This window comes from Vulpes vulpes, chromosome 3, assembly GCF_048418805.1.
Source record: "Vulpes vulpes isolate BD-2025 chromosome 3, VulVul3, whole genome shotgun sequence".
NCBI lineage: Eukaryota > Metazoa > Chordata > Mammalia > Carnivora > Canidae > Vulpes > Vulpes vulpes.
The window spans coordinates 52,301,405-52,327,015 of NC_132782.1; the positions used below are offsets into that span (position 1 = coordinate 52,301,405).

Genomic DNA, 25,611 nt, shown 5'->3' on the forward strand with positions numbered 1-25,611 from the left:
ATATCCCAGACAGAGAAATCAACAGCAAATTTAAATATGAGCCCAATTCATAAGTCATAAGGGCAGGTGCTAAGGATTACTACTCACAGTAAAGTCATTGATTTGCAATCAATTTTCTTCTCTCTATGTGCCTTACAGAAAGTATTTCTTGTTTTGTTTGGTTAAGATTTTATTTATTTCTTTGAGGGCAAGACAGAGAGAGCACAAACAGGGGTGAGGGGCAGAAGGAGAAGGAAAGAATCTTAAGCAGACCACACTGAGTGTAGAGCCCAATGTGGGACTCAATCTCATGACCCTTCGACCATGACCTGAGACGAAATTAAGAGTTGGATGCTTAACTGACTGAACTACCCAGGTGCCCCAAGGAATATACTTCTTTAGAGAATCAATACTAGGTACCCAGTCCAGAAATAATCCCCCTTAAAGATTTAACATGTATTTTATTGAGCCATTATTGTGTTCCAGGCTCTACTGGTATACTGGTGAGCCAAACAAGCCTTTGTTGCTCTCATGCTTACATTCTAGGAAAGCACACAGACAAAAGGAAATGGACACATAAACATAGAGACCTAGATAAAAGGGAGATGAGAATATCTGTGGAAACAGCAGGTAAAGTGAAGAGCTACTGCAAAGGCCCAGAGACAGGATCCATCACATTTTATTAAACAGCAAGGAAGCTGGCATAACCAAGGCAAAGGGAACAAGGAGAAGGGAAGGAGATGTAAGCAGAAGCTAAATCACATGCTGGAACAACCAAAATTTCTTTGCGATCTATGAATGTTTTTCATATCAAATGGTTGTTATCCTCCACTTTAGAGACGGAGAAACCAAGCCCCAATAAAGTGACATGCATCTAGTACCAAGTGAGAGGCAAGACCAGAATCCAGCTATTTGGACCCCATCAGCCCAGGCTACATACATCCCATCCAGATGCTTCCCCCACTTATTTTTCCTACACAGCCAGGCAACTTTGCTCTCCCTGTCACGGTACCATCAGTAAGAGGATATTTTAAAAGCTACACAGAAGAAAAGACTCTGGGCACACCCCATTCTTCTCTCTTTTCCACAAAAACGACTGAATAGCTGTTGAATAGCTCATGTCCCCCACAGCACACCAGGGGCTAACAGGAGGCCAACCCTCTGAGGAGTTCTCTCCTCCCCTAAATTGACTTTGGGGTATTCACTTGATCAGAAGCCAAAGAAGCTGGCAGGAGAACAAGGCCTAATTTTGAGAAGGCGGCAGAGAAGAAAGAACACTGGGACAAGACACAACAAATGCTCACTTCTTGCCACCTCCATTGTATTATTCTTTTTAAATGGGAGAGATGTCTATTTACTGTACTATGTGAGTTCAGCAATTTGGGTACAGGAGACACAGCCCAGATCAGTCGAGCCCACAAAGAGGAGATATATAAATACTCTGAGGAATCCCACAGAAATCCAAGAGCAGGAACCATTGCACAGTTGGGTTTTATGAGAGCTGGAAATCCACAAGAAACAAAAGCCCCTACTCCCTCAGGGGCTGTCTCTGTCATGACTGCTCTATCTCTCCACACATTGCATATTTCCTCTTGACTGCCGTGCTCCTCTGCTTACTACCAGTGTTTGTTCCTCTTTAATTCCACCTTGTCTATGACCTTCCTTTCTTTCAACCTGACTGTACACAAACTTCCAGATCTACTTTCATAGCCACTCTAGCTGTTTCTCCCAGTTCAAATTCTCAAGACCTGGAATTCGTTTAGTCCAAATCATTCCTTTGAACTGTCTTTTGGGGTCATGGCCAGCTAATGGATTAGCTTTGTCCAATCAGCTATGGCCAGAGGCTAAAGTTACTGAGCAGAAAATAGGAGCTGTTGGTGAGATGTACTTTATTCTTCATTTTCAGAATTGTTCCAGCTATTCTGATTCCTTGGTCTCCATAAAAAATTTCAGAATAAAATTGTTTATAGCTGCAAAAAGTCTTGCTGAGATTTTAAAGGAATTATGTTAAACCTACAGGTCACATATTGAAGAATAAATGCCTTGACTGTCCTGTGTGTCTTCCAATCTATGAATATGGTATGTCTCTCATTTATTTAGATCTTCTTTTATTTCTTTCAGCAGCATTTGTTAGCTTTTAGCATGCCAAGTCCTATGCATATTTTATTAGATTTACACTTAAATATTTTTTCTTTGAGGGATTATAAATGTCATTGTACTTTTAATTTGTTTTCACTTCTTTAATGCTAGCCTATAGAAACAGATATGATTTTGTATGTTGATCGTGTATGCTGCAACTTCATTAAATAATTTATTAGTTTTGGGAATTTTGTTGTAGATTTCTTGGATTTTTCTACAAAGATTGTCATGCCATTTACAATTAGGGTCAGTTTTTATTTCTTCCTTTCTTATCTCTGTGTCTTTTATTTCCTTTTCTTGCCTTACCGTGCTGGCAAGAGCTCCCAGTACTATTTTGGATAGCGGTAGTAGCGACAGTAGACTCCTTTGCTTTCTTTCCAATCTTAAGGAGAAAACACTGGTTTTTTTCCCACTAGCATGCCATTAATTACAAGTGTTTGTAAATGTTCTTTATCAAATTGAAAAAGTTCCACTTTATTATTTTTCTGAGAGCTTTTATCACAAACACATGTGTTGAATTTTGTCAAATGCTTTCCCAGCATCAATTGATCTGATCACGTAATTTTTTGTCTTTAGCCAGTTGATATGGTGGATTACACTGATTAATTTTCTAATACTGAGCCAGTCTTATATTCCTAGAATAAAATCCACTTGGTCATGATATATAATTATTTTATATATTGCTTAATTTCTATTTGCTAACATTTCAATAAGAATTTTTGCATTTATATTCATGACAGATATTGGTTCATAGTTTTATTTTTGACTATCTTTGTCTGGATTTAGTACCAGGTTAATATTGGCTTCATAGAATTAGCTGGGAATTGTTTCTTCCTCTTCTATTTTCCAAAGAAGATTATGTAAATTGGTGCTTATTCATCTCTAAACATTTCATAGAATTCTCCAGTGAAACCATCTGGGCCTGGAGATTTCTTTTCTGGGGAGGCTTTAATTATGAATTCAATTTCCTAATTGCTATAGGGCTATTCAAATTATCTATTTCATATTGAGTGAGTTGTGGTCATTTGAATGTTTGAGGAATTGATCCATTTCATCTAAATTTGCAAATTTATGTGTGTAGAGTTTTTAGTTGTAATTGCTTATTATTTTTTTTGCATTTATTATTATTTTATTGTTTACAGGGTCTGTAGGAATATCCCATTTCCTTTCTGATATTGGTAATCTGCTCTCTCTTTTTTTCTTTGTTAGCCTTATTAAAAGCTTCTTACTTTTATCGAACTTTTCAGAGAACCAACGTTTTCTTCATTAATTTTCTCTATTTTTAAAATTATTATTGACTTCTACCCTTATCCTTATTATTTCCTTCCTTCTGTTCCTATTAAGTTTGTTCTTTTCTAATTTCTTGAAGCAGGAGTTTGGGTTATTGGTTTGAGACTTTTCCTCAATTGACTTTAGCATTCTCCCAGTAGCGCTATAAATTTCTTTCTCAGGACTGCTTTAGTTGAATCCCACACATTTTGATACGTTGTATTTTTATTTGAAGTCACCTCAGTGTTGAAACTTCCTCTTTGGCTTCCTTTGAAACTTCCTCTTTGATTCCTAGATCATTTAGAAATAGGTTGTGTTGTGCCCAAATGTTCGGAGATTTTCCTGTTCTCTTCTGGTCATTAATTTCTTGTTTGAGTCCATTGTAGTGAAGGAACATAATCTCAAGTATTTCAATTCTTTTAAATTTGGTGAGATTTGTTTTGTGGCTCAGGATATGTCGGATCTTGATAATTGTTCTCTGGGTGCTTAAAAGGAGTGTTTATTCTGCTTTTTCTGGGTGGAGCATTCTATAAATGCTGATTGGGTTCTGTTTGTACGTTGAGTCATTCTAAACCCTTGCTGATGTTCTATTTGTCATATCAATTATTAAGAGAATGGTGTTGAAGTCTCTAACTATAATCATGGATTTGTCTATTTCTCCTTCCCCGACTATCAGTTTTATTTCACATATTTTGCAGCTCTCTTGTTTGGTGCATAACACATTTAGGATTGTACTATCTTCTTGGTGGATCGACCCTTTTATATCATTATACAATTATTTTTCTGTCCTGGGTAATTTTCTTTGCTCGGATGTCTATATTTTTATTAATTCACATAGCACAGCATTTGACATCTCAAACTTTGTAGTTCTTTCTCCTAAGGAGGCTGGTAGAAGCAGAGGCTCCCTCTTCTTCACATGGATTACTCTTCTTAGACCCAACCTACCCTCCCTAAAACAGGGCATTTGGGGACAACCTAGGTACCTCATAGAGAAAACACAATTTACTGTTTGTGAATCAGGCAGCATGTTTATTCATAAGAGTCTATAATAGTTGTTTGTGTAACAGCTGTAGTGGCCCAAATATGTTGATAGCCTCGGTTTTAAGATTGAGGTCTTATTTGTTTTCTTTACTGAAACACACATTGGCAGACCCTGAAATAATCAAGATTAAATTTAGGTTATTGGTAAATTATTTCCAAAACCCATTACCTTTCTAAAAATGTCAACTGCCTGTTCAATATCATTCAGTAACTCTAGAAAGAAATGCTTATAGTAGTCATGAAGGAAACATAATGGTAGTGGTGTGCTGTAAATAGTAAACACTTTCTAAAATAATAATAATGATAATGATGATGCCCTCATTTCATTTCCTTGTTATAAGTTATCCTAACACAACTGATTTCAAGATACCAAGGTAAGGTCACTGATCATGTAGTTGGAAGAGATGCATACAGTTGGCTTTCATGACTGGCAGAGACCACCACACATCACTGCATCAAGGGAATAAAGAGAGGCCAGTGTAAGATAATGGGGAGTGATCATCCCAATACATAGCTGATTTAAAGGCATTTGAGTGACCTATGGATCTCCAATTTATGATTGCAGGAAAAAATGCGATCCAAACTCCTTAGCCAGCCATTCAAAATCCCTGACTCTCTGCTTCCTTTCTACCTTTCTAGCTTATTTCTAGCTCTCTTACTTTTGATCATTATAATCAAGACACACTGTTTGTGGTTTCCCAAGCCTATGTCTGTTACTCTACTTATATTCTTCCCTCTTGTTGGGATGTTCTTCCTCATTATGTATTTTTGGAAATGTCTCTTCCTTCTTTAGTCCTGGATATCCCCCTTACCTAAGTCAACAATGCAAATACAAAGTTCTATGCTCCTGAAAGGTCATTTGTAGGGCTGTATATCAACATATATCATGACTTCATTTATATATCCTCCTTCCCTCTAGATGGAGAACTCCGTGAACACAAAAGTCTTGTCTTGTTGCTTCTGTATTTTCATCACTTAGGGTGGAGTTTGTCTTATGAGACAAGCTTAGTGAATACACAAATGAATGTATGAATGAGTGAATATAAATAAATAATAAGAATAAAAATAATAAAAATAAAAGCCAACTCTCATGTGGCACATACCATGTAGCAAAAATCGTGAGCATTCCACGTATCTTAAGTAATTTAATCCTTAAATTAATAACTTGTTTTCCATCCCCATTTTATAACTAATAAAACTGAGGCCCAGAGGATATAAGAGATTTGTATAATCAAGGTCACATGGCTCACAAGTGATGGACCTGGGTATTTAGCTGCATCAGACTTTTTTCACCTCTTGGCTCTTTCTGACTCCTCCCTAATTGGTAGCAGTCTTGGGAAAACAAACATTTCCAAGTACATTTGTGACTGCAGTAACTAAATGCCCTCGCTGTCCTATAATTCAGGTCACTCCGGGACCATTAGCTATCTGGATGCGTCTCCTGCCATGGGGAATTTATAGAGAAAAGCAATGTGTTTAATTAAGTGGTTGTCGAAAACACCCACCCAGTATAAATGGTTTCTGGCAACAGAGGTGCTTTTGTTGCTGCCAGAGTCCTGCCACAGGTCATTAACATCTTAATGGATTTGAGGCACTTTCCAGCTTGAGTGCTTTCACCCAAGGATGCAAGAGGTCTTTTGGAGGCCCAGAAAAACGGAGGCAGGACCCAATGGATAGACCCTGCTAGTGTCAGTGAAGGGTTTCAAACAGTAGATAACTCTCTCAGAATTAAATTCAAGTTCATGATGCGTTCTGAGCCTCTACATGCCAGATACTACTGGGAGGTGGGCAGAGATGGGCTTGGAGAGAAGTGAATCAGAATCAGGCCCCGCCTTAAGGAATGCTTTCCTCACAGTGCTCACAGTAAACCATGCTATATGTAGTACAACGTGACCAGAAAGAAGAAAAGGATTATTCTGACTGAATTAATATGGAAAGGCTTTATAGACATAGCACCTCTGAAGGACAGGAAAGTTCTGAACAAACATATAGGAGAGAATGACATACAGAATAAGCAAGTGAGTGAGTATAATCATGATGATCATGCCAAAGCATTGTGTCAGGAACTTTTAGAAACCAGGAGGCTGTTCACTTTGACCAAGGATTTGTAAAGGGGTTTAACAGTAAATAAGATTAGAAGGCAAAATTCATTCCATAACACGCAGGGTTTTGAGGATGCAACAGGAGAATATGGAGGCAATGGGGAGCCACGAAAGTCCTCTGATGAGAAGCACAAGAGTGACCTACCTGAACAAGGGTTTCTTAAATTTTAACGTACATAGAAATCAACTGGGGATCCTGTGAAAACACAGACTTAGGTTTAGTATGTCTGGCGTGGGTCCTGAGGATTAGCATTGCTAACAAATCCCTAGATGATGCTGATGTACTCATTCTAAGACCATTCTGAGTAACAAGGTCTAGAATAGGATGTATGCAAAAATGGATGGGGTTGGGTATGAGATACATTTCAGAATGTTAATTCAATTTGCATAGTATGCTTATTACTCATGACCAGAAAGATGAGAAATCCCTGATTTCCAGGGTTCTTTGGGGTCTTTCTACTTTTTAAAAATGATCAGTAGCAGTATTGTTCATTACAAAAGTAGTTCATCATGCCTTAAAATTAGACTGGAACAAGATAAAGTTATGATTGGCTTTAGCCCATCAGTGGCACCCACCTGCCCCTGCAGGTATTGGACTTTTGAACTGACTCTAGGAAAACACTAAATAAAGTCAAATGAATGGCACAGGGAGTATGATCTGGAGAAGAAAAGAGGAAAAGTTCTTTTAACCTCCTCAGTAAGTCTCTGCCCTCCTCTCTGCAAACAACAGACAATCCACAAAGAAACCAGACACAGGCACAATGACCATTTAGGCCACTTAAACCACAGTGATCACTGTCTTAGGAGATGAAAACTCATGAAAAGCAGCAAGAGACACAGGATGAGAAGACAAGGAGGCTGGGTGAGGGGTACTGTGAAGGCAAGCCCTCCTACAACCTTAATAAGTAGTTGCCCTTAGGCAAGCCATTTAATCTCTGGGTTTCTTCACTCATAAAATAAAGCCAAGAGTTCTTCTTGGCCTCCTCCCATGGATCTGTCTGAGTATCAAATGCAAGGGCTGGTGTGAAAAGTGGTCACCCATAGTGCCACTTTGGGGATCCATTAATGCCAGGGCACCCTGTGCCTGAGAAATATTCCCCTGTTGTCTGTTCCCCAGCAATCCTTTCTCTCTCAGGATGCCTCTCTTTTTATTTAAACTACCAGCATAACTCTTTCAGTCTGTGAAATCTGTCTAAATCAAGCAGAGATGTCCTACACGCTTTCATGTAGCCCACCCAGCCCAAGAAACAGACTTGTGACTTTATCCCATCAGTTTCTGCTGGAAGAAAGACAGACTATAATCCAATAAGGGGCACATGTGGAATCTGGGCACAACAGCAAAAGGATCATTTTAGCAAAAGTCAAGGCAGCACAATACATCAGAGCCCCAGTTCTGTTTTCATCTCTGTTACACTTCTGAGTCTTGATTTACTCACCTGCAAACTGGAGGCAATGTTTCCTACCTCAAATAATTGCTATGAAGATTGGATTAAATGTAGCAGAGCACTTTTTAACTACAAAGTGCTATAGAATATTCTTTTTTTAAAGGATCAAAACATAAATGGAGAAGGCCTTATATATTTTCATTTCTCTTTCCACTTGTGGAGTCTCACTCTGCCCTACTGGTAAATATCCCTCACTGAGTGCTTCAATTTTAAAAGAATAATATAAACCCTTAAATTTGTGTAACCACTGACAGTTTGGAAAGTAATCACCCAATAATAGATGAATGATCAAGTACCTTTACAAAAACTACATGATAACAAGGAAAAATACAAGGAAAAGCCTAAGGGAAGTGCCATTTAGAGATCATCAAAATCAGACGTATTATACCAGTATCACAGCAAATGCAGGGAAATCACTTATCAGGACATGTGGTACAATTTAAATGTCCCATAAAGGTTATTTATTAATATTATAACCAATCTTTGGCAAAGATGTGTGAAGAAAAGCTACTAGGAAAAATACACCGAAAACTAACAGTGGCTTTGCTTCTTTCAAAGACAGTGAATTTCTAATGGACTAAAGAATGTATTAAAACAAATACCCTAATTAAAAAACCAAATGGCAAAACCTACTTGTTTACTGAGCTATACTGATAGTGAGTAGCAGGACCAGGATTCGAACCTAATCATCAGACTCAAAAAACAAAACAAAACAAAACAAAACAAAACAACACAAACACACACACACACACACACACACACAAAACAAAAACAAAAACCATCTGATTCCAAATTCAAGACTCTCTATCTCAGCGGGTTCAGGGGAAGGTAGGCGATGAAACACCGTAAGTATTTTCCAGAAAGATGAAGAGTGAGAGTTACTTGACCCCCAGCCACTGGAGGCAAGTCTTCTCATTTAAAAATAAGAGGAATGAGAACATCTGCCCCACCACTTTGGACTAATGTGTTGGAGAGAAGATCCCATCTCCTCCTGCCTCCTTAAGCACTGTATACAAAGACATCTTGAGTACATTCTACTGAAGAGCCACTTCATTGCCATTATAACACAATTTTTGAGACTTCACAGAGTGTCAAGGTGTTCTCCTTGGTGTTGCCTTAATGGATCACTTCTAAAACCATACACACAATTTCTTCAAAAAGTTCTTTCCCAGAAGGGCCAAGAAGGACAGTGAGAGGAGGAAATAAAGTTAAGATAAATACCACCCTGTCTTAACAACTACAGAGGCATATATAACTCCAGGATGGACTGGACTGGAGGCCTGGGTCCTAACTGGAGTCTTCTTAGGGTTCTATTCTTAATGGTTTCAGCTAACTGGGATCTAGCTGGAGTTGATGGTTGCATATCTACAGTTCTCTGCTTGGCCTCTCTGTTCATCATTCTCATATCTTCACCCAAGTGCCTCCAAACTAATTTTTCTAATCTGACTGAATAATACACCTGTATATATTTAGGACGTCACAAAGCAGCTCACTTGAATTTGGTTGATATCCCTTGGAAAATGCCTTTACTAACTTAATATTACTTAATGCCCTTAGATTCTAGAGAAGGTAAGACGATAAGAAACAAAATATGTCAGGATTACTGTCCCTTTTGAAAAAACTACTTAAGAGATAGTATCTGGATCCATATGTAAAGCCATCCATTCAACATCTCCATGTGCACCCTCTATGGACATCTCACACACATTTTTCCCCCAAAACTGTATTCAGCAAGTTCTATAAAAAGCAAATGACAAGATTGTTGGCATAATTAAATGAGATTGCATGCACAAAGTTCTTTCTGCAACGTTTGGCATATGGCGTGTTCTCAATAACGTAGTTATCATTTCCTTCTAAACCTGGAATGGTGGCAGAGTGAACCCATCAGTTTCCCAGGCCAAAGCCCAAGAGTTGCCCTGAACTCCTTCCTCACAGACGATTAAACACAGAGATCCACAAAGTCCAGCTCTGTGGCTTATTAGTTTGCCTCTCAGTCCCAAATGCACCCTTCAGTACATGCCCTATGCTAAACAACAGAATTCCATTAAGCATTTCTTCTTTAAAGTGTGCCCCTTGTTACACTTTTGCAGTAGAGAGCACAAGAGGGATGTAACAAAAAGAAGAGGCTTTTTATAATTTCCAGCCTGGACTGAGGATCAGCTCTGTAGGTATGAGAACAGCTATGGACTCTGGCCAAAGCCTTATGCCCAGAACATGGACCCTCAGCAACCTTACAGCCTTCACTTGGCAATAAGCTTCCTTCAGCTGTCTGTTCAGGGTTCTTTAATGGAAAAGGTGACTTTTGTGGAATTGTATAATAGTTTTTCTAAATGCTGGAAAAATATTCCCTCAATTTTTCATGTGTGTTATTGCAGCATCACAGCCACAGACATGACATACTTTTAAGTTTAATCTGCATTGTCAAAATGTTCTCTGTCACTTTCTTGAGTTTAGACAATCAACAAAGCAATAAATGGAGCTCTGATCTCTCATGTTTGCTGACTTCCATGGTTTACTTGCTGCCACCAGGGTCAATTCCAAGCTACCAATGTGACAGCACTGAAGGCACAGTTGAGAAGAGGTGCACAGTGGCACGCCATCATGTAGCATTTCCACTACACAAATACAGTAGGCATGAAGATCCAATGGAACAGAAAAATGAAGCAAAAAAGTCAGAAAGTAAGTTTTTCAGTATATTGCCTTTGTTTTAAATTTATTTAGTGTGGAATTTTATATTTTAATCATTAACAATCATTCCTAAGATTATAACATTCACCTGTCATAAACCAGTGTGGACCAGCCCTGGCCTAGCATTGCATCAGACCCCACTTGTACTGCACAGTATCTGATTTGTCATCCAACCTTCCACCCCTGCACTGATCCTTCACATTTCCAACATGTATAGGCCATACACCTTCACCCACAATTCCAAATCCAATAAAGCCCTGAGAATAGTAAATGCACCTTGTGGTAAAACCCAATCTTAACCAACATGAAGCCATTTCTTCTATTTTTACTATCACATATTTCCCTGCAAAAATGTTAATGTGTTTGATTAATGGGGGGGGCTGTCCTAGACTTCTACTGGGGGTGCAAAATAAAACACATATGCATTGTTTTACCTTTCTAAAATCTGACACATTATCAATCTGATTCACATATGGCTCCAAGGGCTTTAGATAAGGGATTGTGGCCTTCAGTGATCTTTATAAAACAGAAATACAGTCACACTTTTGTCACCCATCAGTGTCTCCCCATCGCCTATGAGGTAGAATCTAAGTTCTTAAACCTGATACTTAAGGCCTTCAAACACTCATGATAGTGCCCATATCACCTTTCTATATCAAATCACTTCTGGGACTCTGATCACCCATGACTAAAGGTTGAGCTGAGCTCATTAGTCACCCCACACCTACACCTTACTCCCTTTGGGAAAGAATCAGAACCCAGCTAGTGTGGGGTTGCAGTCTTCTTTCCTCACTTTTTCTGTTATCTGCCCACTTCTTCACCCCTCATCTCCATTTTCTATCCATTAAAAGGCAATCACAAAACCAGCAAGGCTGTAGTGAACATAAAGCAAGTTCATGGACATGAAGTTCTTTTGTAATGTGCTGTATACATGAGAAGGGTTTTCACTCTTATCATTCTGAAACTGAAATACTTGTTTGAAAGCGAATATTCTTTAAACTATTGGATAGTAGCTAGGAGTTTCTCATTTCCATAAAAGGAACTAACCATTGATGTGCATAAAGCCCAGTCATATCTGTCACACACACAAAAAAGTGTTACACTTGAAAAGAGTCTTGTGTGGTTGATGCAGTTGGGAAAGCTGTTATATAGTATAGCCTCTATAACTCATAAGAATTGAATGGATGGGTCTCATCTCAGTAGAAAAAAGAGAAAAGGAGACAAGAGTAGCCGCCAGGCTCTCACTTTAGTGTGCCTGTGTATTTATAGGTTCCTTTAGTTTTTTGTTTTGTTTTGCTGTTGTTATTTGGGAGAGGAGGGGTTGGATATCCTTTGACTATTCTTATGGTCGTATTTACCTTCCCTACATTGGTGTGTTACAAATAAACAAAGACTTTATTGCGAAAGGTCATTCAGAATCTCTAGGCATGCCCTTCCTTTGATAAATGCCTCCCATCTTCTGCTTGAACAGTCACAGTGACTGGGAACCTATTCATTTAGCCCAAATGCCTGAACCTCTTAGTTACAATTGGCAGCTCTTTCTCTACAAGAAGGCAGTCTAAATCAGCTTTAAGACTTAACAGGCAAAGAAAAGCAACTGTCAAATTCTTACTATGGTAGAAATGACTGGAATCAAATCTTTCTTAATAGATGGCAGGAAGAGGTGTAGAAGGATTTCGATAAAGAGGAAGACCAAAAAGAATACAAAAGACTACCATCTAAAGAGGAGAAATGGCGGGGGCGGGGAGCGCCTCTGCGGCTTAATTGGTTAAGTGTCTGACTCTTGGTTTTGGCTCAGGTCATGATCTTGAGGTCACGGGATTGAGCCCCATGTCGAGCTCCACACTCAGCATGGAGTTGGCTTTGGATTCTCTCTCCCTCTCCCTTTCCTTCCCTCTGTCCTTCCCTTCTGCTCCCTCTCTCTCAAAATAAAATTAATCTTTAAAAAGAATAAAATAAAGAGGGGAAATGGTTCCAAAGTGCAAAGGAAGAAAGTCTGACAGCATATGACAATGATTGCTTAAAATTTCAAGTAAACAGGATACATCCCTCATTATTCTCTCTAATATAAATGAATACCACAAAGCAAAAGAGAAATAGAAAACTAGTTGCCAGATAGTCCTTACTAACTCTTTGAGCTTCCCATTAGGGTCAGAGCTAGGTGCAAAACTTGAGTCTTTGAGGCGTAAACTGTTCAAATATACCTGAAAACTTCTGGCCTTATTAATCATCCCAGTTGATGTTAAATCAAACAGACAGAATTATGGTGCTAAGTCTCAATGCAGATCATAGTCTCCTTTGTTTTTGGACAAATTAAATCTCTTGGCCTTTATAATCACTGAACAAAAACACTCAAACCAACAAACAAAAATAAGACAAATTTCCATACAAATAAGACAAACAATTAAAACACGCACTATTAAAGAAATTGTTGATTCTATTATTTGAGAATTCAAAATGCCACACCTGGATTTTGAAAGACACCATTCATGTATTTTTTCTTATAAATGAAATTCATTGTAGAAACAAAATAGGTGTCTTTTTCTGATTAGACCTTCAGAATTTAAGTAGACATCTGTCCTAATCAAGGCAGACATTTTATCTGCACAAGTCAAATTTAACCTTGCACATGGAAGGTGGGGTGTAAAATGTGCATTGGTAAAAATGAATAAGTAGAAAACCTAAATTATAGACTTTTCTTCCCATTACAGATAACCCAGAGATGAAAGAGATAGAGAAGGATAGAACAGAAATAAGGGCAGAGGTAACTGAACAAACAAACACAAAAGGACTTTACCAATAGTTAGAACTTGTGAACAGAGGAGGAACACTGACATCTGTTGAAAATCCCCTATGGGCTGGGGCGTAATTGTTTCACCATGCTTTCTCACTTAGCCCTTGTAACAATTCCTCAGGTGCATATCATAATCTCTAGTCTAAACAATGCTTAGAAATGGTCAATTTGGCTTTCCAAGCTCATTTTTATTCAGTTCATAGAACCCCTTTGAGACAATAATGTAATATGGCAGTCAGTCAGATGGACCCACAGATGATCTGGTTCTACATTCCATTGACTGAAGGAGTTGTTCTGCTGGCCTGGAAGGTTGAACATTCAAGTGTTGCCCATCACCCACCACCAGAAAACAAAAACAAAAACAAAAACAAAAACAAAAAAACAAACAAACAAACAAAAAACTTAGTCAAAGAAGATGTCCTGCCCAGGGGTGAAAGATTAAATGATTCTTTTTACTCGAAGTGTAGGAATTACTGAGCTTTTCTGCTGGAGCCTTTGGAGCCAGAAAACTCACTGAACCAACTGAGTATCCCAAATAGAGTTCTAACTACATTCTTCATTTAATACTATAGATTCTATAGCAGAAAAGAGGTGTCTCTTTCTCTTATTATGCGAATATATCACTTATCATTGTAAAGACCATGGTATTCCTAATAGTCTCCTGGTAAGCAAAGAAAAAGTCATAGACACCAAAGTTTCAGGGCAAGACACAAAGGTAACCATCTTCATGGTGTCATTTGCAATGAAAGCTAAGATAAGCCTTGGGGATAAATGGAGCACTTATTAAAGGAATAAGGACTCAAGTGTTAGACTTGGTTTTTATCCTAATTTTGGACAGATGGCCTGTCTTCTCTATCCTGCATTTCCTTGGTTTCATGGGCCCATGTTACCATACATAAGATAAAATTCGAACTGTATACATTGACCTCATTCATCTTTTCTAACCTTCTTTTCCACTGTACCCAGAGTGGGATGGTTACTAGCCTGATATGGCTGGAAGAGAGTACTTGTAAGAGACAGAGGTTGGAACCAAAGAGATTGGTGAGGAGGCCAATGCCATATTCCTTGAGAGCCATGATGAGGGTCTTACCTAAGCGAGTCAGGGTGATAGCTGAGTGAAGTGACTAGCCCAGAAAATTGTTGTAGGAGTCAAACCTAGTAATGCATCAGCCATAGGGCACCACAAAACTTTATTTTGTAACTGGGGGATATGCCAGTCAATTCTTACATGGCATCCAGAAGCAATTCTTCCACATGTCTATCTCCTATTCTGTTATAGTGGTGTTAAAGAAAATGCTAGATTTCTATTGTCCTTCACTTAGCCATAACTACTCACTCTGTCAAGAGCCAGAAGCCTTGAATTGTCTCTCCAGAAGTCTTGGCTATGTGGCCTTTCAAGTCTTCCATGGCAGTCTCAATCGCCCCAGGCTGAATGGGAAAAAGAAAATACCTGGTTTAGAGAAAACTGAGCCCTCTTTTTGCTTATGATTAGTGAGTATAACCTGTAGTCTCCTCCAGAAAGCTGATGGGAAAGATAGGTCTTGCGTTTGTCTGTTTGTTCTAGGCACAGCCTGACAGGGAACTTAGTCTTGAACTTTGGTATTTACTAAGATGTTCTTCTTGGGTGGAACCAAAGTGATCTGAGTCCTCTCTTCCATGATCATACTCATACTTTCTCATAGAAATGAAAAGAACCATTTTCAGAGTGCCAGTTTTCTTTGACAAGCATGTTTACCAGAAAGTTCAAAGGATTTTGCAATATATATATATATATATATTTTTTTTTTTAAATCAAACCTTTCTCTCTTCAAAGAGCACATGGCAATATAACATCTAAGAGAAACCTTTTTCTTTTTTTTCTTTAAATATTTTATTTATTTATTCATGAAAGACAGAGAGAGAGAGAGAGAGGCAGAGACATAGGCAGAGAGAAAAGCAGGCTCCTTGCAGGGAGCCCGATGTGGGACTCGATCCTGGGACTCCATGATCACTCCCCGGGCTGAAGGCAGATGCTCAACCACTGAACCTCCTAGGTGTCCCGAGAAACTTTTTCTAATATTCTTAACATAATTTTAGCTGACTCTGGAGAATTAACTTTTTTTCTCCTTGCCTTGCATTCTTTACCCTTCTCCAAACAGGTGTTCCTCCTATGGGCCTACTACCTCTTGTTTAAAAGCTGATTAACCCTTTTCTGATAAGAAATTCATAGACCTCTAGCTCAGTGATTCCTAAACTTCAGTGTACATGAGAATCAAAAACATAATGCTGGGCATTGTTTTCAGAGTTTCTGAGTTTATAGGTCTGGAGTGGGCCCAAGCATCTGTATTTCCAACAAGTTCACAGGTGATGCTATTGGTGTGGGACTGTACTATGAGAACTGTGGCTCTCTAGACAATTACTCTCAACCTTGAGTACACATCAAAATCACCAAGGGAGCTTTTACAAATTCTAATGCCCAGGCCTCACACCAGAGCAATCATATCAGATACTCAGTGGATGGGACCCACATATCAGTACATCAGGATTTTTTAAAGCATGCCAGATGACTCCAATGTGTAGCCAAGGTTGAGAACCACTGCAGCCCAGGGATTATCTAGTTTAAGACATTTAATTTTATAGGTGTGGAAACAGGGGCCAGTGTGGGGAAGTAACTTGTCAAGTTCACTCAGCTAAGATGTGGTAGAGACAAGACAAGAAAATAGACATTCCATTGCCCCACCTACAATGCAGTACTGGCCTCATTCCCAGCCCTGAGCTACTGACAAGTAGGTTGCCAGTTCTTGAATATTCTCTATATAACAGGACTTTAATACTAACCACATATTCTCTAATATTAACATTTCCAATCCTCCCAGGCTGAGACTCTCTTCTCACAAAAGGAAACCAGGATACTAGGATGGCCTAGGACCCATTCAAATACCTTTTCCTCTCAGAGGTAGGGTGGTGGTAGGATTTGGGTTTGTTTGCTTTCTCAGCGATAAAAGGCTTTGAAATATTTTGGCCACAGAATCCATTGGTCATGGGAAAAAGAAACTTATAATAGGAGAATCCATATATGAAAATGAGGAAAAGAATGGCACTGCTTCAGATGAAGTGGTGGGAAATGGTGTAGAGCTTTCCCTACTTAGGTCTGCACCTCCCCATCCAATTCACTTAGCACAGCCCACGTCATCCAGGAAATGTCCATCGAACAGAGTCAAGTGACCTGGGTTCCTGTTCCAGATCTCTTATAAATCAATTCTGTGACCTGTAGCCAATGATTTGAGTTTTCTTGGCCTCCATTTCTTTATCTATAAAGACGAATGAGGAGACTGAATAAAAGCTTTCTGAGCCAAGCTGATGATGAAAGCCTCCTGGAAGTCTTTAAGAAAATATGATCACAGCCCTTATACCAAGACATTCTGATTTTCTCATTTTAACACATTTCTTGTTGAATTGAATAGTCAGCCAGTGGACTGAATAATTTCCGACTCCTTTGTCATTCTCTGCGGCTGGTTCACGGATTGTCAGAAAGCTAATATGGCAGCCCATGCCTAGTGGAAGCTGTGAGTCATAAAATCAGTAAGTTCTGGAGCATCAATCAAGTATGCCTTGAGCCCCCACTGACAGAGAAGGCTGCATCAACATCACTGTTCTAGTGACCCTACTGGCAGGACCAAACTATGCTGGAGGGAAATCCTTTATGATCCCATGACAACGTTCCCATCTCCAACTCGAACTCCCTGTGATACAGCCTGGCTGCATCAGGCCCACTGCTCAAAATCATACTTTCTTTGATGATTCATCCTATTTTTCCTGTCTCTTTTCTTATATCCACATAATTTATTCCTCAGCTCATATAGCTCAGTAGTGAAACTAATACTTTGCAGAAGAAAAAAAAAACTGTAAGTGAAATTGGAGAATAATGAAATAATCCTAAAATAAGCATTTTGTTGAATGCTTCTACACCAGGCACTTTGCCAGAACATGTGAAGATGAATATAAAATTGTAGAATTTTTCAAAACCTTACTTGTCTTCCTGAAGGAAAGCATTTGGCAAAATCTACCAAAAATGATCTCTCCTTTGATCTAGACATTCACATTCCACTTCTCTGAAGTCATACTATGGATGTTCTTGCATATGTGCAAAATGACAGATGTTTATACAGTACTCTTTGCAGCCTTATTTATGAATAGCAAAATTTTGGAAACAAGGCAAATATAGATCAATAGGGGACTTGTTAGATATAATAGAGGACATATCCATACAACAGAACATGATGAATGTGCAAAAAAAATTGGAAATCTGTGTTAACATGGAAAGATTTCAAAATGCATTATTAAATGAAAGAAAAAATGTTCAGAAGACAGGGTAAATATGCTGCATTTTTGTATAAAAAGAGAAGGGATAAGAACAAATATTTGCACATGCTTGTATATGCTAAAGCAACTCTAGAGGGATACCTAGAAAATGTTAACAGTGGTCTCCTATGGTTGGTGGGGGGAGGCACTTGATGGGACAGTGAATGGAGGTGATGTTTTACTGTATACCTTTTCAAAACTTAAACATTGAACATCAGTGTGGCTTCTACAAAATGGTTGGGAAGTCTCTGGAGTTCTGCCAACATCCTCACTGAGTGTGGTGTTCTCACCTTCAGCAGAAACAGTGGTTGTGACTTTATGGAACAGTTAATCACTGTATCCTGATAAGAGTATTTTACTCTCTTCTGCTTGTCATCATTGGTTAACTGGAATAAATTAACTTCAGCCATTCAGTGTAGAAAATGAGATAGTGTGTGAGCACTCTGACTTGTGTCTAGGGCAAGGTTTAGATCTCAGCCTTTCTATTTGCCATGAGTCCCATATTATGTCCTTATCATTCCAGACATCAGTTTACTTACTTGCTGGGCTGATAAGACAATATTAAGTGTAACAGAGCTGTTGGGAAATGCCAAAAACCTTTGGGAACACTGGATAATAAAACACTGTATTTTCATTCTTATTGTTAGTATTAAATGAAGGGAAAATAGTAGTACCAGGATTTGGGGGTCAAATGATCACTGCAATGGAACAATTAGCTTGAAGACTCCATGCCACCTAGGACTAATAGGAAAGTACACTGGAATAATAAGTATACCTCATCCAATACACATATATTTCTAATGCTAAATCTGAAGAAAAATCATGAGGGGGGAATCCTTATTTACAAGTCATTACACAGCAGAGTGGGCAATATCTTTTCTAATAGTTCAGCACAGAACGTCTTCAGTCAAAACAAACCTACTAAGGGAATTTGAAAGACATGTGTGCGTGTGTGTGTGTGTGTGTGTGTGTGTGTGTTTCCTTATGTTTCCTTAAATTAGACTAGCCAGGGGCCAGTTGTCACATAAATAATATGTCCACTGGTAACTGTTTCCCATGTACTGGACTCCCTAGCTAGACAATAAGAGGAGGGGGCCATAAAGAAAGGAATGCTCCCAGGAACTCAGATACCATAAGATCTCTCTTGTGGGTGTCATCATGCCCAGATAGAAATCACTTTGTGATAAACACATAAGAGAAGAAAAACAGCTCTAAATTGGATGTGATTTGTAAAGTCCAGGGCAAATGTGTCTTTCTCTGAAAATAAAAGAAATGCCTCTTAATTTATTATTGTTAAGTATCTGCCCTCAGAAAGAAACATCAAATTTATTACAATTTTCAAGGGATTTCAATGTAAGGAGGGGAATCAAGAAACCTTTTGCCCAGTGAGATATGTAATTTCTAGACCAGAAAGAGACTCACACAGACAATAATAATATAAATAATATATTTAGTTGTTCCCAATGCAAGAGTAAGACTCAGGGAACCCTATAGTAAGAGAAGAGGGGAAGGGAGAGAGTATGAAAGCCAAATTAGTGTCATGAAAGCAATGACATCTTGCTACACAATGGGAAGTCCTGAACCTGCTTATTAAAGTCTCGTTCCTCACAATAGAACACAGGCTATAAAAAGGCCATGGCGAACCATTAATTAAATATTAAAAGATCAAATAGTTTTAGTCCCATTAGTTTGTATGTAATTTACATTCTCAAGTATAAATTTAGAGATAATTCCCCATCCCTAATCGCTTTCAACTTTCTGATAAGGTATCTGCAAATATAGAGTCCTACAGGGAGTTTAAAAATATCTTTCCCCATGCATATCAAGTATTGTTCCTTTCATAAGAAGTTGCTTTTGAATATCAGTCTCCACAACTAAAGGGATTATCATAATATACCTCGAGTTATTAGCCTTGAGTGGTACTTTTGTTCAGAAAAGGCACCAGGCCTTTTTTAGATATGTCTAAGCAATAAAATAGCAAATGAACAAAAACAGGAGGAAGAAGTATCCAAGCAGAGTGATAGCCAGTGCTTCAGACATTTATTCTCATGACCTCTCATTCATTGACCAAGGTCAGAGGCTCTAGAGGGGTGGTAAAAAGCATCAGGAGTTCTGGCATGGCCCCCCAAATTACTGGTTGACTTTGGACAAGTCACATCTCCTTTCTGTGTTTCGGGGATTGGATTAGATATCCTCTAAGACCTTTTCTTTGAGCACAAATATTGCTGTGTCGCAAGGGCACAGTTCAGGAAATAAATGATAGTCTGGAAGCCCGAGGATAGGAAGCAACATCCCTGATGCTGCATGAAAGAATATAAGAAGTTTAAGGAACCAGATTGACTGCTTTTATAATCTGGTATGATCTAATGCATTAGAGATATGACCTAATGCATTAGGTTATGATGCTAAAAAATGCCTCTTGGGGGCACCTGGGTGGCTCAGTTGCTTAAGCATCCAACTCTTGATTTTGGCTCAGGTCATAATCTCAGGGTCATGAGACAGAGTCTCTTGTTTTTCCTGGATTAATTTTAACTTCCAGAGCAGTCATATCTTTGCATATCCAGTTTGAAACTCATATAATTGAACTTCTTTCTTATTACAGCATTGGCTATCTATTCCTGGTCCCTAGAAACTGACTGCCATTCTGCTACAGCAAGTCAAAGAGTAACTTTCCTTTCTGGGTTAAAAGATGTAAGTAGGAAACAACTTCAATGTCCAGCAAAAGTTAAATAAATTGTAGAATATTCTCCATACCAGGATGTAACTAAATTGTTAAGTGATTTTATGGAAGTATAGTTATTGGCATAGGAAATATTTTTATGCAACCAATTGCACAGGTCAGGAAAAAGCAAGACAGGATACACACCAAAATGTATAAGCACACATTCAATATACTTGGTTAATGTTGGGCAGGGAGATTTTGGTGACTTTCATTTTGCTTATCGACATTTTCCTTTTTTTTTCCCAATAAACCACCTTCTGTGAAATGATTTTAAAATATTTAATGAAACAAAATGCTTGATCAAGGAATTCCATAGCTCATTTACTTACTGTTCTTTTGAATTTACAACCTATATGCTTTAAATTCTTACACAGTAGTAAACTCACTTCTTTTTAATTGCTGTGTGGGATCCTAGAACTATGAATTGGGAATTGGAATATTTGGGTTCTAACCCCAGCTTTAGCACTTACTACTAGCCTCTTGGGCAAGTCAGCACTCATTAATGGTTATGACACTTGACAAGCCCTCTCTGGGCCTTAGTTACTTCTGAAAATGAGAATGTTGATAGCTCCTTGGTGCTCAAGGTATGTTGTGTGGACAGATTGCATCTTATCGCCTTAGAATCTATATAAATGCAGAATCTAATGCCTTACTCCAGGCCTACTGAATCAGACCAGCATTTTCACAAGATCTCCAGGTCATTTGTTTGCATGATAAAAATGGAGAATCAGTGGACCAGATCATCTGTCGATCTCATTTCAGCTCTAAGAAGTGATACTTCATGATGAATCTTTAATAGCTCTGAATCACCCAGACCCTGGGTCTTATTGAATTATTCCCTGAGAAAATGAATTACTTTCCTTCACTCAAACCTCTTGACTGCTATAGAAACTATACATCTACATTTATATCTCACCCTGGAAGTCATGGTGAGGTCACAGGCATCTTAATGTCATTCCCTATGATCAAATATAGAAATAGGAATGTCAAATCAATAAGAAAGCATTCATAATAGCAATGAGATGCTGCTTATAAAATGTTAAGAGACATGTCATGCACTGTACTAAGCATATTTACAAATAAGCCTATTTAAACCTCTGTATAAAACTTGTATTTTATTCACACATTGCAAATGAGGAAATTTATATAGAGAGATAATAATATAAAAATACATATAAAGCACGTTCATTATACTCATGTGCTAAACATATATATGTGTGTGTGTGTGTGTGTGTGTGTGTGTGTGTATATATATATATATATATATATATATATATATATATATTTCATCTATCAGTCTGAAGGAGAGCAAATGCTAAGTGCCTTGGGAATGTAGCCCTCACAACTCCTAAAGAGTCCTCAAGTCTACTCTAAATTCATTAACAAGTTTAGAAGGTTTCCCTCCCAACCTCTTGAGAACTTAGGGTTTGTATCTATTTACTCGAGGGAGAAGATACTCTTCTCATGGACTGGAGTCAGTCACTGATTGACTTATAAAAGCAATTATACACGATGGTAGGAAGAGCATTGGACTTACAGACAGAAGACACAGATTCTAGCTATAGCTCTTTCACTAATATCATGTGACTTGGTCAGGTAATTTCACTCCCCTGAAACTGTACTATGTTTAGTACAAGAGTGAGCAGTTCTCCCCCACCGACCTTATAGTGTTACTCCAGGGCACTTCACTTGATAAATTGCATAGAACCATACAAATAAAAGCATCATTCAAACACACACACAAACAAAACCTCCATGGTGGCTTTAGACTGGGTCGATTTAGCTAAGCTAGAACTACGTTTTCTAGAGTTTCCTTTCTTATCCATTTCCAAGTAGAGTTGGCCACAAGAGACATAAGTGTAAGATTTGCAAGGCAGAAGTGACACATCAGTTATTTTCCTGTGGAAGATCAGTGCAGTCCACCAGGCACTGTGCAAGCTCATATTCACAGTTGCTGATCCCCTGCTTCACTTGGTGGTACGGGGCAGCACCCAGACAGACCTACAGCTACTGCTGGCAATTAGACCTCCTCATATTCTCCTTTTCCTAGGCTTGGTAAGTGTGCAGCTCAGTGGAGAAAGGCCACCAACTTCTCCTGAAAGGACTCACATCTTCAAGTTTAGACTTGGTGGGAGACAGACACAGATTCCAGTTTTTCCTCAGGAATTCTGGTTTGTCTGTACAGGTTCCAGTGTTTCCCTTATTCTCTATTCCCACTTCATGACTACCAATTGGTTGCCCTATAGCAACTTCAGGCCCATCACCAGGTGCAAAGACGACAGCTTTGCAGAGACTTCCCAGCCAGCCCTCATAACTGCACCAGCTTCTGAGTATGATGAATCTCTTATTCCATACCACTCATGCTTGTTATCTCATCAAACTGTGACTGGTATATCATCATTACCAAAGATAAGACAACTTTAGGGGATGCTTTGATTTTCTTCACAGATGTATCTTACAACTTAATTTTGCTTATTCAATAAAGTTCACATACTTAGGAAAACAAACCATATGTTCTGCATGTGCAAAAACATTCACACAAACACACACACATAGTATAGCACCTACCAAAGCACCTTAACACATCAGAGTGGCTAAGTACAAATGATACGGGTATGTGTTAGCTTCGAACATGCATACACATGCACACACCTACTCACACATTGAGTCATTTTAGTTAAGATTTTATCTTAACCAAAGATGTTTTAAAAGCTACCAAATCAGGATTTGTCAGTAAAACTTGTAAATCATCACAACATCTTAGCCATCATTTATTTATAAGATTAAGCTGAAAAAAAAAAGATTAAGCTGAAAAAAATTTTTTTTCAAGATTTGTCCCATGAATGCTTCAAAAATGAGATGATCTTCATTGCCACACTGTACAATCCCCAGTTTTGCCACCAACTGATTATATAGCCCGTGAGCCAGCAATTATTGTGCTAACAAGAACATTGAGGATTCGGAAAGAACATTGATAAGTAGGAAGGAGAGAGAGAGAGAGAGAGAGAGAGAGAAAGTACTCAAACCCAGTGGAAGCACTCTCCACTCTCCACTTGATCCAGATGCTAGAAGTTCAAACTATCTTTCTTTCATTTATTTATTTATTTATTTATTTATTTATTTATTTATTTATTTATTTTAGAGAGGGAGTGAATAGGAAGAGGGGCAGACAGAGCAGACAGAGAGAGAGAACCTCAAGCAGGCTCCACACATAGTGCAGAGTCTGACATGAGGCTTGATCCCACAACCCCCAAGATCATGACCTGAGCCAAAAATCAAGTCAGATGCTCAACTGATGGAGCCACCCAGGTGCTAATCTTTTACATCTAGATACACAAACTCCATCTTCATTACCCACCTATCCATTTACTTTCTTAGGCAAAAGGGCTCAGCTCCAGAGAGTAACAGAAGGCTTGGGATTTATTTTTGTTGTTGTTGTTGTTGTTTTTAATTTTTATTTATTTATGATAGTCACACAGCGAGAGAGAGAGGCAGAGACATAGGCAGAGGGAGAAGCAGGCTCCATGCACCGATAGCCTGACGTGGGATTCGATCCCCGGTCTCCAGGAATGCGCCCTGGGCCAAAGGCAGGTGCTAAACCACTGCGCCACCCAGGGATCCCAAGGCTTGGGATTTAAAAGTGTCTGTTCCCACACTGTCATTCCAGAATCCCAGTGTAGACACTGAGGTCTAACCCATTCTCAGCAAGCTCTTCCACTCCATCACCCCCGTCCTTTTCAAAAATGCGACAAATAACCTACTCTGGACACACAATTTTGTATTCTCACTGCCTGGGTTTTCTCTCCATAGATCACTAATCTGTGGAGATCAGATTTAACATGAACACAGGACTGAGGAGCCAAAGATCCCTGGAGAGTGGATAACCAGCTTCTCCTCAATACTACCTGGTTATCAAAAGTAGACCCTTAACGGAAATTTAGATCCTTCCTCTGTAACATGGGGATAATAATACCTACTTCATGGTTATTACTATTACAGGAGATAACAAACGTGAAAATACTTGGCAAATATATACAGTATTTATAATGACATTAGAATATTTTAAGAGTAGTCTTGTATAGTATTTCAGAGCACCAAAAATTTTACCCGTGTCACGAAGTACTTCCGTGAGGCAAAAGGTCTGTGATAAGGATTGGGGTACAGTGTTGATTCAGTCACACTGGGCTGTCTTGAAATCTGCCTTGTCTCTGAGTCCTTGCCTGGGTCCGCCTCCTCCATGGACAGCTGGTCAGTCTCAGAGGGTTGGTCATCTCCCTCTTGCTTCAGAGACACAGGCTGGAATCCTTCAAAACTCCCAATTGTTGACATTTCTTCTATCTAAAACAAGGGAAGAAAGAATCTTCTCATTAGAAAAAAAGGGGAAAAGAAGTTACCTATGTCTTGGCTAGAGCAAAAAGGTCTGCAGTGTGCACGTGATGTTCCTGAAACTGACAAATGCATTCATACATTAACAAAGGCACTAATGAGTGCAGTTCAATAACAGAGACTCTACGACCTACCTGGTCATTTACCCCGGGAGAGAAGTAGAGACCCTCAGATAGACACAAGAGGGCTGCAAGTAGGTCCATTTTCCCATCTTTAATCCCAGAGGACAGGGAGCTGAGTATGGAGATAATAGTATGAAATAATTACCAGACAATTGATCTTCAAGATTTCATAGAATTTTTGCTTAAAAACCTACCAGCCTGTCAACTTACTTAACAGTTAAAAGGAATGATAATGCACTTTCTCATATGCTGCTTGGGTAGTAATAGGGCACAAAAACACTTAAACAGCATATTTTTAACTCAAAAAACAATTCTAAAATTTTATCCTAAGGAACAAATTTAGACAAATGCCCAAAGATATCAATATAGGAAGACACATCATATGTGTCTAATAGCAGAAAAATACTGACAGCTTATGTCTAAGAGCAAAACATTGTGTATCACCACCGCATTAGTCACTCATACATCATATCTAATACCAGAAGAATATAGAGAAACTAAGAACTCATCAGTAGGGAATTGGCTAAATATGTTATATCATAAAATAAAATACAATGTAGTCATTAAAAATGTAAGTGGATAT

At 38.6% G+C, this 25,611-nt stretch overlaps 1 protein-coding gene across 1 annotated transcript in view; it reads right to left on the minus strand.

The window, feature by feature from the left end:
• Positions 1 to 24,852, minus strand: part of TPRG1 (tumor protein p63 regulated 1) — a 110,017-nt gene extending 85,165 nt beyond the window's left edge. The window contains exons 1-2 of the mRNA XM_072751501.1: positions 24,628 to 24,852; positions 14,794 to 14,885 (exon numbers count right to left, since the gene is read on the minus strand). Coding sequence (XP_072607602.1) covers positions 14,794 to 14,885; positions 24,628 to 24,849 — 314 coding nt within the window. The 5' untranslated portion in view covers positions 24,850 to 24,852. The remainder of the gene's footprint in view (positions 1 to 14,793; positions 14,886 to 24,627) is intronic.
• Between the last annotated feature and the right edge of the window lie 759 nt (positions 24,853 to 25,611).